This window comes from Oncorhynchus mykiss, chromosome 5 (genome assembly GCF_057628025.1).
Source record: "Oncorhynchus mykiss isolate SJ-2025 chromosome 5, ASM5762802v1, whole genome shotgun sequence".
In the NCBI taxonomy this organism is placed as follows: domain Eukaryota; kingdom Metazoa; phylum Chordata; class Actinopteri; order Salmoniformes; family Salmonidae; genus Oncorhynchus; species Oncorhynchus mykiss.
The window spans coordinates 55,741,648-55,757,045 of NC_143026.1; the positions used below are offsets into that span (position 1 = coordinate 55,741,648).

The following is a 15,398-nucleotide window of genomic DNA, read 5'->3' on the forward strand; positions in this document are numbered from 1 at the left end:
TCAGTGAGGTCTGGTTCAGAAATTATTAGACCAGAAATCCATCTGATCCATCTGATTGTCAATCAATTGTCCATCTCATCACACTGAAATCTCCCTCCACAGACATTCACATCACCATCGCCCAGCGTATGAAGACTGTCTCTGTTCTGGAGGGCGAGAGCTGCAGTTTCGAGTGCATCCTCTCTCACGATGTCATCGACGAGCCCTCCTGGACCCTGAACGGTCGACTTGTGATCAGCAACAGCCGCATCCAGATCGTAAACAAGGGTCGCAAATACAAGATGACCATCAGAGACGCAACTGTGACTGAAGCCGGGGACGTAATCTTCTTCATCAAAGACCTCAGCTGCAGGACCATGCTGTTTGTCAAAGGTGAGTGTCTGAAATGTCTACAAAGCTGGGTGTCATCATGGCCAGTCATGACCTAATCTCTCGAAAAGCAAAAAGAGTATTGCACTCAAGTAATATGAATTACTCTATAATGTGTGTTTGTTTCTAAAGAGAACCTATAGCGACATATGTCTGTGTCTCTGATGTGCCTCCCATGTGCCTGCTGTAAACATATCTGTCCCTAGAGGAAATCTGATGTAATATGTAACCCTACTCCTATAGAGAAGCCAGTGCATGTGTTCAGGGACATGATGAGCATTAAAGCCACCCCAGGGGAGAACGCTGAGCTGAGCTGTGAGATCACCAAGCCTGAGGCCTTCATCCGCTGGCTGAAGAATGGCCATCAGATCAGGCACAGCCCCCCCAAGTACGAGATCAGTGTGGAGGACCACCTGGTACGGCTGGTTATCACGAACACCTGCATCAGAGACTCTGGGGAGTACTGCTGTGAGGCTGACGGCATTGCCACCCGGGCCAAGCTGGAGGTCAGAGGCAAGTACTGGGTGGTACTACAGTATTTCTGTAACAGTATAGTGCTGTTTAGCAAAGTTGTGGATTTGTGTCACATGCACATTAGATTAATTGTGACGAGACTTTGACTCGAAGCCTCAAGACTCAGACTTTAACTTGAGACGGATGACGACTTCTTTAAAAATGGCCTGGACAGTTTTTGCACTGCTTTTGTACCATGTTGTCGCTCCACACACCTGCTCGGGTGTAGCACACAGGAAGTGCATTTAACCCCTCCCACCCCTGCAGAGCTGCAGCACACATTTGCTCGGGAGCTGCGGGACACACGGGCCGAGGAGAAGAGCAAGGTGATGCTGGAGTGCGAGACGAGACTGCCGGCCAAGCGGGTGACCTGGCTGAAGGGCATGGCAGAGCTCCGGGCGGGTAGGAAGTATGTGATGAAGCAGAAGGGAGTGGTCCTCTATCTCACCATCAGCTGCCTGGAGAAGGTTGACACCGACGTGTACACCTGCGATGTTGGCACCATGCAGAGCCGGGCGCTACTGACCGTGCATGGTAAGGCCATAGAAATAGAATGAATAGCTCTTTCCCATTCAGTGATAGGTGGAATGGCAGGCATTTTGAGTATACCCATTCTATGCAGCTTGCGCGTTTCATGTTAAATCCCTGTGTGTGGGATCTCTGCAGGTCAGAAGGTGTTGATTTTGGACGAGCTGGAGGATGTTGAGTGTCTGGAGAATGACACAGTGATGTTCAGGTGTCGTATCTGTCCCAGCGATTATGTTGGGGTCAAGTGGTACCTGGATGAGACCTTACTGTACACCAATGAGCTGAATGAGATCCAAGTGATCCCGGGGGGCTACCACAGCCTCACGTTCAAACAACTGGCTCGTAAAGACTCGGGCACCATCTCCTTTGAGGCAGGCGACAAGAGGTCCTACGCCTCGCTGCTTGTTAGAGGTAACGTCAGCGTAAAGTTGTTCTGTTTAATGAACATCTATTAACACACATCTATTAACACACTATTACAACAACTATTCACAACATGTAAATGATGTGTCAATAATTTTTGTCCAGAGCGTATGTATTTGACATGTTGTCTATGTAATCTACCCTTCCCGTGGTAAAGAGAGACGTCCCACCATCACCAAAGCATTGGAGGACTGTGAGGCCATTGAGGGAGGCGGTTTGGTGCTGGTGTGTATCACCTCTAAGCCATGCCACATCCTGTGGTACAAAGATGGCTGCCTGATGTGGATTTCCTCGAGGTACCACGTCAGTCGCTCAGGTAACGAGGCCAGGCTGACCATCAGGGAGGTCAGTAACAGCGATGCTGGGGTGTACGAGTGCAGCGCTGGGTCAGTCAGCACCAAGGCTGTCGTCACTGTAAAAGGTGAGAACAGGACCTTTTTTCCTTCATTTTATCATGTTGTTGTCCTCCTTACTGTGCATTTGGCATCACATGTAAAGTAGTAAGGCATGGGATAGTGGTCATAGCCAAATATGATAACAATTATTTCAGAAGACAAAACAGGATTACTTCTTTACCTGTTTGCTTAACAGCTCCCCCTAGAGTATTCTTGTCACAGTACAATGTACAGTATTACTCATTGGGAGATGCTGTCCTTCTTTCTATTCCAGCCATTCCAGCTGAGTTCACCCAGCCGCTGCAGAGCATGGAGGTAAAGGAGGGGGAGGATGTGACCCTTTCCTGTGAGTTCTCCCTGCCGGGGGTTGCGTTCCACTGGAAGAGGGGCTTGGAGACCCTCAGAGCTGGAGAGAGGTACCTGATGAAGCAGAAGAGGTCCTTCATCTCTTTGACCATCACTGGCCCGAAGCCTCAGGACTCAGGAGATTACACCTGTCAGTGCCGAGACCACAGAACCACAGCCAGCCTCACAGTCCACGGTAAAAGCCATCCTTGCTTTTCATTTCAATTTCCAGGATGCATCATATGGAGTAAAAAAAAATTATGAATTCATTAACTTTGCAATGTTGCATTATCACACCCAACAAATTAAACCCAATCTATCTGAAGATTAATGGAACTATTTTTCATAGACATTTTCCATTGTCATTCAGTCTTCATGCCGGTTGGTGGTTAATACTAAAATATGGCTATTTTACTCCCCAGCCATCCCCATCTCCTTCACACAACAGTTGAAAAATGTTCAGGCCGAGGAGGGCAACAGTTTAACGTTGCGCTGTGAGCTTTCTAAACCAGGAGTCCCTGTGGAGTGGAGGAAAGGGGAGGAGCTGTTAAAGAATGGAGTGAAGTTTCAGATAAGGAAGAGAGAGACCATATTGGAGGTTCAGATATGGAAAACTGTGCCTGAAGACAGTGGAGTCTACAGCTGTGAGTGTGCGGACCAAAAGACCACAGCCACCGTCAAAATCAGCGGTAGGAAGTTTCTCAGCCTTATTGTGTTTTTATGTAGAGCTAATCTTTCCTGAAGTTACATTTTATAAATGTACATTTCGGACATTTACACAAAGGCAATTTTTTTTTAAATAAAAAATGTTTGTACTATTCTCATATTTTCTTTCTTCCTGTTTCTTCAGCCCTGCCTGTTACCTTCAAACAAAAGCTGAGGAACGTGCATGTTGAAGAGGGGAACAATTTGGTGTTACACTGTGAGCTCTCTAAACCAGGAGTCCCTGTAGAATGGATGAGGGGAGGAGAGGAGCTGCTGAACAATGGAGAGAGGTTTCAGATAAGACAGAGAGAGTTGGTGAATGAACTGAAGATAATAGATGCCAAACCTGAAGACAGCAATATCTACACCTGTGTTTGTGGCAATGTGGAAACCACGGCCGGTGTTACAGTCACAGGTAAGGGTTTGAGACAACTGAGAAAAGATTTAAATTCACATTGAATTCATATCCAATGTGAACAAAATTGTATGCAGTGCATCAGCATGAAACCACAGTCCTTTAAGTGAATAGAAGGCATTCCATGTCTCTCATTGCCATGGTGTCTTCCAGCAATTCCCATCACTTTCAAGCAAAAGCTGAGGAACCTGCAGACTGAGGAAGGGAACACCATCTCGCTGCACTGTGAGCTGTCTAAAGCAGGGGTGCCAGTGGAGTGGAGACTGGGAGGAGAGAGGATACTGCAGAATGGAGACAAATACCAGATCAAGCAGACAGACTCAGCACTGGAACTCCTCATCAGGGAGGCTCTGCCAGAGGACAGTGGAGTCTACAGCTGTGTGTGTCGAGACAAGAAGACCAAGGCCACTGTCAAAGTCATTGGTAGGGGGGGGGGGGGGGGATGCTCTGTGCTCTAATGAAACAACTGTCACTGGTGTTAATGGCATATAAACTTGGATAAACTAGAGTCGATGTCTTCGCCCCCTGCGTACATCTAATTAGCATAATAATAAAAGATCCCTGTAATAGTTTTTTGCATGGGTTATGTCTGAATCTTCCGCATCCGCCGACGTCGCATCCGCCAACTTAACCAGAGCCCTTAGCTATAGTGTAGGGTTCATTCAATGGCCTTCATCTTATCTACCGAAGGGAAAGGTTTCTCAAGGCTGTTCTAGCTTTCAGTACATTCAATGTTCACTCTATGATGAAATAGTTTTTTTCCCCCAAGCTGTACCTGCCACCTTCAAAGTGGGTCTGAAGAACCAGGAGGCCCCAGAGGAGGGCAGCATAACCCTGCACTGTGAGCTGTCTAAGGCTGGGGTCTCAGTGGAGTGGAGAAGGGGGGAGACAGAACTGTCCCAAGACCTGTCTGGAGGAAAGTACCAGATGAAACTGGAGGGGAAAATAGCCGAGATGACCATTACCAATGTCAAACCGGAGGACATAGGGAAGTACAGCTGTGTCACTGGAGACCAGAAGACCACCGCTGAAGTTAAAGTGCAGGGTAAGAAACATTTGATATCAATGCTTTTCCTTCTAAATAAGCTAATTTACTTCTTTAGGTTAGAGGTGGAAGGGTTGAGTGACTCCCGCTTTGAGACCATAAAAATAGTTAGTTTCTATTTGTACTTCTTGCGCTCATGCAATATGAACCAATGTTAATGTTTCCACAGCTCTCCCTGTAATGTTCACACAAGAGGTCCAGAACATGGTGATCAAAGAGGGGGACAGTGGGGAGTTCTGGTGTGAGCTCTCCAAGCCTGGTGACCCAGTGGACTGGAGGAGGGGCAGAGTCCTCCTGAAGTCTGGAGACAAATATGAGATGAGGCAGGAGGGACGCATCACTAAACTGCTCATCCATAACGTGGAGGAGAGGGATGCTGGGAAATACACCTGTAAGAGTCGAGATGCCAAGTCAACTGCTGAACTGACCGTGACGGGTGAGTCAGACCAAACCTATGAATGCACTCTCAGACATTTTTCTTTTAATGTGTGGTCTGTGAACATGGCTCGATTTTTGATTAACCATGACTTCATTATGATGAAATACAAATTCCTGCGTGCATTTGTGGTACTGCACATCCAGGGGAATCTTCAGTCCACCAAACAAGAGAGGTTAAATTACATACAGTTCTGTCGTGTCTTTGGCTATGCCGGATTAAGTGATATGACATGCTCTTCTATAAAATAATTTCTCTGCAATTAATATCACCTGATTGAGCTAATCATGTAAATGTAATTAACTAGAGAGTCGGGCACCACAAAATAATATTTATAGAGCTGTTATCTTCCGAATAAACTCTTAAAGACCTAGTAATATTTTACATCAATAGCAGTCAATATCAATCGTCATCTTACTTCAGTCTCATCTGAAAGTTGTAAATTCTTGGTTATCTGCATGAACCCTGGCTAACAATTTGAATCAGTAATACAAAATTGGGTTTAATTATTTATTTACTAAATACCTAACTAATCACACAGAATTACACATACATATAATTAAATCATAACTTGATTACAAATTACGTAATAAAGGAAAAAGTCCCTTGCGGGCGGAACAGATATGACAGCTTGTTACACAAAAGAAAAAGGGGCTGGGTTGAGTGAAGGAGCGGGAAGACTGAGGAACAAAGGGAAGAAGCTGGGCTATCGTGAATACAGTATCTTATGCATTCTAAATTACCGCCCATTTGGAAAAGGAAAATGCAATAAATATTTACTCTGAGCTGCGCTTCGGTAGGTTGGTGGAATATGGAAGGCCATGTTGCCAAACCAAGTCCTTTGTCCTTTGTAGAATGTCTCTGGTGGTCAATTGGATACGTTGTAGTAATGTCGTTGCGTGATAGACGGGATACTCTGTCTGTGCCTTCCTAACCCTCGTTTGCAGCGGCTGTTGCTAACTCAATGGCTAGGAGGTATCACTTCTGTAGTGAATAAGAGTTCAAAGTTCATACCATTCGCAACCAAAGCTCACGCTGATGTTGGCTTTGTTCTGTAGTTATTATCTGAACCATTCTGACATAGGACCGTCGTCCTACATCCCCCGGAACAGGAATTTCTATTGTCGTCAAGGGCTTATATAGGAAGGGAGAGGAGGGCATATTTGAAAAGTTTTATAGCCCATGTCCCTTCACAGGGCGGGCCACTGATTGAGCAGCCCTATCTTATGAAATCCCACATCTCACATTTTAGAAGCTAAAATCACATTTCATCCCATCACAAATAATTTCATATTCAATTGAACAACAATTTCATGTGAATCTGATAACTCTGATGTGTAGACTTTCCACTGTAGAGTTTGTCATCTTATCATTGATGAGAATGTCTCAGATGACAACCGAACTGACATCATATTCATTAAGTACCACCGCATATGTTCAATTGTTTGGATTACCAGAATATAGTTCATTTCCCCCCACCTACTGATGTTCCCAGAATCTCTATGTTAACCAAGGGTTTTGCAAATGTAACCTCAGTAGGGTAGAGAGAGGAAAAAGGGTGGAAGAGGTATTTATGACTGTCATAAACCTACCCCCCAGGCCAACGTCATGACAGTTCTATATCTTCCTGTGTACCTATGATTTAAGTACTCAGCACTGAAAGAGCTTTGTCCCTTACTTGTAACTGTTTGGTTACCTGCTTATTGTCCTGTAAAGGGTTAACAGATCAGAGTCCTTGAACATGAACGTTATCAGGCAAGTTCAAGGACCAGAATGCTCTATATGATTTAACCCTTTACAGGACATTTATGACTGGGATTACTGCAATCGAAGTTTCTTGAAACCACTGTGCGCAGAAAACAAATCCTCAGATCAGTGTTACTGTGAGTATTTTTGTGGTTGCTGTCTGTGTGTAAGTCGCGAAGTGTGCAGAAAATGGATTGCTGTGGTCGTTATCCTCCTGCTCAAGCTTTTCAGTGATCCAAAGAGGCTACCTAGTAATCATATGTCTGGGGCACACAACCTGCAACAAGTGGGCATACTCAGGGCTGTGGAGGTTATGAAATGTCATTAGCTGGTGATTGTCATGCAAATAACTGTCAGTCTCATGGTAATTGACCACTGATTAACATAAACACATGTAGCATCTCCTGGCTTCCGCACATAGCCCACAAGCCCCCGATGCAGACCTTTGGAGCATCTAGTTAAATAAAGGAATAAATAAAAATCTACATTTTAAAAAGTATCATAGATCCATGTAATATAGCCTACACCTTCACAATAAATCCATTCTTTATTTTAGACAGGTCTAAAGAAGCATGACATGAAGAAGATGTAGTCTATTTCAGAAGAACAGAATAGCATACTCTGAGTTGTCCTTATGTTAGGTCCTGATCTGGATTTATACCAAATGGCTGTGGGCTACATTTGTTCATTTAGCAGACAAGATTTGCTTAGAATTCCTTGGCATTATTTTATAGTATGAATAATACAGTTGAGCAAAGCTGAATAAAATAGAAAGGATATTTTCTCCAAACAATTTGAGGGAGTGAGCAAATATGGCTGTTCTGTGTTGAGCGGTATTCCTGTATGCTTAATTTAGAGTTATTAATGTAACTTTAGTTGTTCTACAAACGTTGGGCTATATATTTAGATTTTTATGCGACTTTAATGATAATTTGAAAAAAGTTGCTTGAAAGGCATGAGCTCTGCTTTTTTCGCGCAGGCTACACACACTACATCAGTCTCTCATTCACAATTTGACAAGCACTTGATAATGCCTAGAATTTAACGGCAGCATCCCCTTTGTGTACTGCACCGTAATAAAATCCCTGCCTTTTGTGCCAGTGGCCGTTGTACCCCTCTCCCTGAGTGCTGAGCGCTCCAAATCACCTCTCACTCACATGGCTCTCCATCAAGTGATCGGGTCTTTCTCACAGGCTACAAGTGAAGACAGACACTCAACTGCGCGCGCCCTTATCCAATTCCGAGGTGCGTTTTGAAGATATTGGAAGAACTGTCCACATTTACTTTTCGTCAGCCAACAAGATTGCTTGCTGCCTAACGAACAGCAAAAGCACTAGCCTATGTCAATCTACTATCCCCATAATACAAAAGTCGACCTATTCTGTGTGAGAAATAAATATTCCAAACATAGTCTGGGACAGTTGTGGGGTGCAATAGATCCCAAATTAATACAACCACTAGCATCAAAAACCTTTTTTACGCAATGTGGCTGATGCAACAGATCAGAACGTTCAGCTTAAAATGTTGATAAACTATTAGGCAATTTCTTCACATTATAAGCGCAGCAATGCGCACATGGTAGTAGGCAATAAGCGTAAATGTTTCATTAGCGGAAAACACCATTATCAAAAGTGACCCAAATTCAATTATGCATGTAATGCTTTTATAATAAAGGGGAATTTTTATGGTGAAAGTTATCTTTCCCAAACGTGAAACTCACACATTGCTTATGTATGCCAGTTAGGCTTTACACCCCTTGTAAAGTGGACTAATGTGCTTAATTTTAAGAAGTTATTTGGCCACTTTAGTTGTGATACAAACCTTATCAAAACATATAGGCCTATGGGCTAGCCTACATGAGGTGTGCGACTATGATTAGAAGAAATCGGGGAAAAATGCCTTGTTTTTTATGCGGGGCATCATTCAAATCAAATCAAATTTATTTATGAAGCCCTTCTTACATCAGCTGATATTTCAAAGTGCTGTACAGAAACCCAGCCTAAAACCCCAAACAGCAAGCAATGCAGGTGTAGAAGCACGGTGGCTAGGAAAAACTCCCTCCCTGATAATATATCATTCACAAGAGATAGGCTAATATTGTCACCCATCAGACTATTCTTGATTTAATCTTGCCTTTACATATACTAAATAATATGTGTGAAATGACCTAATGACCATCAGCAGCATCATAGCTTGGAGAAGCCTAATTACCGTGACTAAACGGCCACGTGGAATTTGACTGTCTTCATAACTTGTGACCGCCAGCCCTAGACATACCACATTTAACTCTCCATTTACTCAACAAAAAACAGTGCAAAATGAATGGGCGTTGCTAAGGAGACCGTGCATGTTCATCACTGATTCTTCAATGAGCAACGAGCCAGTAAAATGCCCTGTTGCCTGTAGCAATGTGCCTGAGAACCAATAATAACATTGTATCGCAGCGCTGAAAGTGAAAGCTCTGAAAGTGAAAGAATAAACCTGATGCTGCATCAAAAAAAAGATGTCTCGTCATTGTGAAGAAGAGTACTGTATTTCAGCTTTCATTCCACCCCAGGAAATCCAAAAGCTCCTCTGGATTAGTGAATTCTCTCTGTGACAGAAGCACAAGCATAAAGCATGACATGGACTAGCCCGTTGTCCTTTCCACGTGCAAGTTGTACCACCACTCACTACTGTTCCTGGTTTTCCTCAGGCCCACCCCCCACTTTCAAAGAACAGCTGAGGAACGTGGAAGTTGAGGAGGGTAAGACTGTGACGCTACACTGTGAACTGTCTAAAGCAGCAGCCTCAGTTGAGTGGAAGAGGGGAGCAAAGCTGTTGACGAATGTAGCCAAGTACCAGATGAGGAAGAAAGATTTACTGGTGGAATTGAAGATTATCGACGCGAATCTGGAGGACAGTGGAGTCTACGCCTGTGTTTGTGGCGAACAAAAGACCACAGCCACTGTTACAATAAAGGGTGGGTCTATTTTGGTTATGTTAAGTGCAGAAGTCATGAGTTGTTTAATGTCTTACGGAGATGTTGGAGAAAGCTTGAATGTTTAATTGGGAAAATGGACTGCAGATTGAATCAATAGGACACACGGTTTCTATTCAATCCCAGTCGCTTACATAAACAAAGGGAAATGCAGGTTTCATGTAGGTTTTGACTACCCTCTCCTATGGTGTCTTTCAGCTCGCCCGGTCACATTTATAGAAGAGTTGAGGAACGTTCAGGTTGAGGAGGGCAACACTGTGACGTTGCGCTGCGAGCTCTCCAAACCAGGGATGTCGGTTGAATGGAGGAGAGGAACAGCTCTTCTGCAGAACGGAGAGAAGTACCAGATGAAGCAGAAAGATGCAACGTTGGAGCTGGTCATCAGGAAAACCTTGCCCGAGGACAGTGGTGTCTACAGCTGCGTGTTGGAAGACCAGCAAACCTTCGCCACCATCATTATCACTGGTAGGAGGAACACTTTTTGTGTGTCTTCTTGACATTCAAAATTCAGTGTACCCTTCAATCCCACACACGGTTGATGTTATGGGTTTGTATCATTCTTCAGCCATCCCAGCCACTTTCAAACAGACGTTGAAAAACCAAGAGGCTCTAGAAGAGGGAAGCGTGACGTTGCGCTGTGAGCTGTCTAAATCGGGGGTCTCTGTGGTGTGGCTGAAGGGAGAGGAGCTGCTGAGGGAAGGTGAGCGGCACCAGATGAAGCAGGAGGGCAGGACCGTGGAGATGGTCATCAGGAATGCAGTTCTTCAGGATGCTGGGGAGTACAGCTGTGTCACAGCCTGCAACGTCAAGACGACAGCTGATATCAAAGTTAGGGGTATGTTCCAAAACTGACGTTCAGGCCTGCTCAACACTAATATTTTGATGTGCTTCTGAAAATGTCAATGTCTTTAAATGTCGTGTTTGGATTAAGTGAATTTTCCATAAAGAGGGATGGGGATACACATGAGATGAATTATTGACCCTGCTTGTCAAATAACATGCCACTGATGGATAGAAATCAAAGCAGTTGAGCCAAATGATGTTTCTCACAGTCTTAAATATGTGTTCTTGTCAGCTCTCCCTGTAATGTTCACACAAGAGGTCCAGAACATGGTGATCAAAGAGGGGGACAGTGGGGAGTTCTGGTGTGAGCTCTCCAAGCCTGGTGACCCAGTGGACTGGAGGAGGGGCAGAGTCATCCTGAAGTCTGGAGACAAATATGAGATGAGGCAGGAGGGACGCATCACTAAACTGCTCATCCATAACGTGGAGGAGAGGGATGCTGGGAAATACACCTGTAAGAGTCGAGATGCCCAGTCAACTGCTGAACTGACCGTGACGGGTGAGTCAGACTGGTTATATTGATACACTTTGAGTATACACTTTGTTATATGTTGTTAATATGTGTGCAACAAAAATATACTGTATAAACCCCTGAAGACTTGTACATGCCCTTTGTATTTGTTACTGTATCTGCTTGCAGTTTCTGATATTTCATGGGTCCGTGCAGTAACTGAGTTTGACACTTTTCCGCTGTGAGGACTATATGAGTTTTAGGATTTAATTTTGCTTGTTGTCCCCAGCTCCTCCCGTCACGTTCAAGGTGAAGTTGAAGAACCAGGAAGTCGAGGAGGAGAACAGCGTGACGTTATTCTGCGAGCTCTCTAAACCAGGACTGACGGCAGAGTGGAGAAAAGGAGAGGAGCTGCTGAAGAACGGAGTAAAGTACCAGATAAAGAAGAGAGAGGCAACGATGGAACTCACAATAAGGAATGCAGTGCTCGAGGACACCGGATTCTACAGCTGTGTTTACGCAGAAGCCAAAACCACCGCCACTGTCAACATCACCCGTAAGAGGAGTTGCTCTTGGTTTGCTATAACTTTATTTAACTTTATGGGGGAAGGCCTCCCTCTGTTAAGCCTGGTTCCCGTTAAAGGGATATTTTATTGAAAAATGATCATTTGCATATAATTTGCATAACAATCACCGTTTTTGCTCTGTACTGAAAGTGCTCTTAAATCTTGAAAACTCAACAGCTGACATGCAACATTTATGGGGATTGTATTAACAGTGAATTTATATAAAAAATAAAATAAACAATAAACAAAATATTAAAATATAGTTTTTGAGTAAAATATCCCTTTAAGCACTTAAGGACATATTTGCAAAGCACTACCAATGGTTGGTTTGGATCTCATTTCCTCAGCCATTCCTGTCACCTTCAAGATGGGTCTTAAAAACCAGGAGGCCTCAGAGGGGGGCATCGTGACCTTGCGCTGTGAACTGTCTAAAGCTGGGGTACCGGTGGAGTGGTGGAAAGGGGAGGAGGAGGTGAGCCCTGGAGGAAGGTACCAGATGAAGCTGGAGGGAAAGATAGCAGAGTTGCACATTAAAAACATCCAGCCAGAGGACGTGGGGGAGTACAGCTGTATATTCGGAGATCAGAAAACCACTGCTGAAGTCAACGTGAGAGGTACAGTATGTTGCTGTTGTCTGGCTGTCATTTTGTGTTTGTTGGACATGAAATGCTCATTTACCAAGAAACAAAGAGTTGATGTATGGACCTCCTCAGCAACTGCACCAAAGTGTTATAGAATACGCAATAAGCAAGAGGTCAATGCAATTGCTCTCTCTAGGAATAAAACAATACTTATATTCAATATATTCTAGAACAATGTTTTGCCATGACAGACAAATCGTAGCCTACACAGTATCGTATATACACTGTGTCGTGCAATGGCCCCAAAGGACAAGGCATTTTCTGATGATGTCGCTCTCTGGTCCATACAGCTGCTGCCTCAGTGTTCTTTGAGAAGGAGCTGGAGAGCAATGTGGTGATGGAGGGGAAGTCCGTGGTCCTCTCCTGTGAGGTCTCCAGTGCCACTGTCCCCGTCACCTGGAAGAAGGATGCCTGCCTGGTCACAGATGGGGAGAGGTTCATTGTAAAAAAGAAAGGTCCCGTTCACACACTGGAGATCGAGAAGCTGAGTCTGGAGGATGCCGGGGAGTACAGCTGCATCACTAGGGGAAAGAAGACCACAGCCATGCTGGTTGTGAAAGGTAGGCCTAACCCAATCTTAGTGGGGGCTGAAGTAAATCTACAGTACTGCATATCCTCTTTAAACTTACAAAATTATAGGAGCACAATGAGTCTTAGTTTCACCCTGTTTTGGTACGTGATTAGTGTGGGTAGAGGATAGCTTATATCTTTCCCACAAATATAAGGGATGGTGGTAGACCATCAACCAGATAAGATGACTTAATTGCATTTTTTTGCATAGGTCATCTCATCTCTGTATGGCTTGCTACATTAACCTATTAAAAACGCCCCAGAGTCTAACGCTTTCTCTACAGAGCGTGTGAAAATATTGTCCGGACTGAAGGACATGAAAGTCACAGCCGGGCAGGACGCAGTGTTTGTGTGTGAGCTGTCCCACGCTGAGGTGAGTGAAGGCGAGTGGTGGCTGGGCTCCAGCCCACTGCAGAAGAACGAAATGAACCAGATGAGCTTTGAGGGCCACCAGCACTGCCTGGTCTTGACCATGACCACCCCGGAGGAGACCGGGACCGTGGCCTTCGTGGTTGGGGAGGAGAGAACCTCTGCCCAACTGCTAGTTGTCCCCAAACCCAAAGGTGTGCTGCCTCTTTTAATTTGTTCATGGACAGTACAATGCGAAATTATTCTCTTTAACCACTCATACAGTATGTGTATGCAATTAGGGCGCATTTACTTAGTTTAATCTGTTTCCTGTCTCTGTCAGTACACATTGAGAAGAAGCCCCAGGACATTGACATCATGGAAGGGGAGACAGCCACCTTATCCTGTACGACCTCTGACCTCATTACCCCTGTCACATGGAAAAGGAACAGCATGCCCCTCCTGAACGGAGACAAGTATGAGACGCGTAAGAAGGGCAAGCTCAACCTCCTGCTCATCCATGAGACGGAACCAGAGGACTCTGGGATATACTCCTGTGACACTGGAGACATGCAGAGCGGTGCCAATCTGACGGTCAATGGTAAAGACATAAAGCAACATTGTTTTTCTGTACCTTAGTTAGAGTACGTTATTCTTTGACTTATCCTCATGGGCCATTCTATGGGGATATTCTGCAAGTGCAATACTCACCTTAAGATGTATTTTATGATAATTTGAGTGAAACTAACTTTCTTCCATCTACCCAGAGCTACCACCGTACTTCGAGGAGGAGCTGCAGTGTGTGGAGGCTGAGGAAGGGGGCACAGCCTTTCTGTTTTGTGAGCTGTCTAAGCCCGGAGTCCCAATCCAGTGGAGGAAAGGCCGGCTGCCTCTCCGGCCCAACAGGAAGTACCAGATGAAGCAGGACGGCTGCGTGTTTCAGCTACACATCCTGGAGCTGAAGTCCGAGGACAGTGGCAGCTACTCGTGCCAGGCAGGCTGTGTGGAGACCACCGCCTCTGTGTCTGTGAAAGGTATGTCTGTGATTGGTTGTGTAATGGCACACACCTGCTGCATGTAGAGGACTCATACCTCATCAAATCAAATCAACTTGTATTCGTCTCATGCGCCGAATACAACAGTGAAATTCTTTATCACGAGCCCCTAACCAACAATGCAGTTTAAAAAATACAGATAAGAACAAGATATAAAAGTAACAAGTAATTGAATAGCAGCAGTGAAATAACAATAGCGAGACTATATACAGGGGGGTACCGATACAGAGTCAATGTGCGGGGGGCACTGGTTATTTGAGGTAGTATGTACATGTAGGTAGAGTTATTAAAGTGACTATGCATAGATGACAACAGAGAGTAGCAGTGGTGTAAAGATGGAGTGAGAAGGGTTGGGGGGGCACTGCAAATAGTCTGGGTAGCCATTTGACTAGATGTTCAGGAGTCTTATGGCTTGGGGGTAGAAGCTGTTTAAAAGCCTCTTGGACCTAGACTTGGTGCTCCGGTACCACTTGCCGTGCGGTAGCAGAGAGGACAGTCTATGACTAGGGTGGCTGGAGTCTTTGACCATTTTTAGGGCCTTCTTCTGACACCACCTGGTATAGAGGTCTTGGATGGCAGGAAGCTTGGCCCCAGTGATGTACTGGGCGTTCGCACCACCCTCTGCAGTGCATTGCGGTCGAGGTGACGAGCAGTTGCCGTACCAGGCAGTGATGCAACCAGTCAGGATGCTCTCGATGGTGCAGCTGTACAACAGCTAATCACAGTCATATTCAGTGCAACAAAAATCCAAGATGTATATACTATAAACACAAATATATCCAGTGGGGAGAACAAGTATTTGATACACTGCACGATTTTGCAGGTTTTCCTACTTACAAAGTATGTAGAGGTCTGTAATTTTTTATCATAGGTACACTTCAACTGTGAGAGACGGAATCTAAAACAAAAATCCAGAAAATCACATTGTATGATTTTTAAGTAATTCATTTGCATTTTATTGCATGACATAAGTATTTGATCACCTACCAACCAGTAAGAATTCCGGCTCTCACAGACCTGTTAG

The 15,398-nt window shown here is 44.6% G+C and overlaps 1 protein-coding gene across 4 annotated transcripts in view; it reads left to right on the forward strand.

The window, feature by feature from the left end:
* The window catches only part of obscna (obscurin, cytoskeletal calmodulin and titin-interacting RhoGEF a), an 85,254-nt gene that overhangs the window by 12,357 nt on the left and 57,499 nt on the right, over positions 1 to 15,398 (forward strand). For all 4 annotated transcript variants that reach the window (XM_090235200.1, XM_090235202.1, XM_090235203.1 and 1 more), the window contains exons 11-31: positions 103 to 372; positions 613 to 882; positions 1,150 to 1,416; positions 1,549 to 1,821; positions 1,991 to 2,254; positions 2,503 to 2,769; positions 2,996 to 3,262; positions 3,424 to 3,693; positions 3,847 to 4,116; positions 4,463 to 4,738; positions 4,908 to 5,174; positions 9,616 to 9,882; positions 10,099 to 10,365; positions 10,466 to 10,735; positions 10,976 to 11,242; positions 11,484 to 11,750; positions 12,108 to 12,374; positions 12,692 to 12,961; positions 13,256 to 13,534; positions 13,663 to 13,920; positions 14,087 to 14,353. In XM_090235200.1, the coding sequence (XP_090091326.1) occupies positions 103 to 372; positions 613 to 882; positions 1,150 to 1,416; positions 1,549 to 1,821; positions 1,991 to 2,254; positions 2,503 to 2,769; positions 2,996 to 3,262; positions 3,424 to 3,693; positions 3,847 to 4,116; positions 4,463 to 4,738; positions 4,908 to 5,174; positions 9,616 to 9,882; positions 10,099 to 10,365; positions 10,466 to 10,735; positions 10,976 to 11,242; positions 11,484 to 11,750; positions 12,108 to 12,374; positions 12,692 to 12,961; positions 13,256 to 13,534; positions 13,663 to 13,920; positions 14,087 to 14,353 (5,640 nt within the window). The remainder of the gene's footprint in view (positions 1 to 102; positions 373 to 612; positions 883 to 1,149; positions 1,417 to 1,548; positions 1,822 to 1,990; positions 2,255 to 2,502; positions 2,770 to 2,995; positions 3,263 to 3,423; positions 3,694 to 3,846; positions 4,117 to 4,462; positions 4,739 to 4,907; positions 5,175 to 9,615; positions 9,883 to 10,098; positions 10,366 to 10,465; positions 10,736 to 10,975; positions 11,243 to 11,483; positions 11,751 to 12,107; positions 12,375 to 12,691; positions 12,962 to 13,255; positions 13,535 to 13,662; positions 13,921 to 14,086; positions 14,354 to 15,398) is intronic.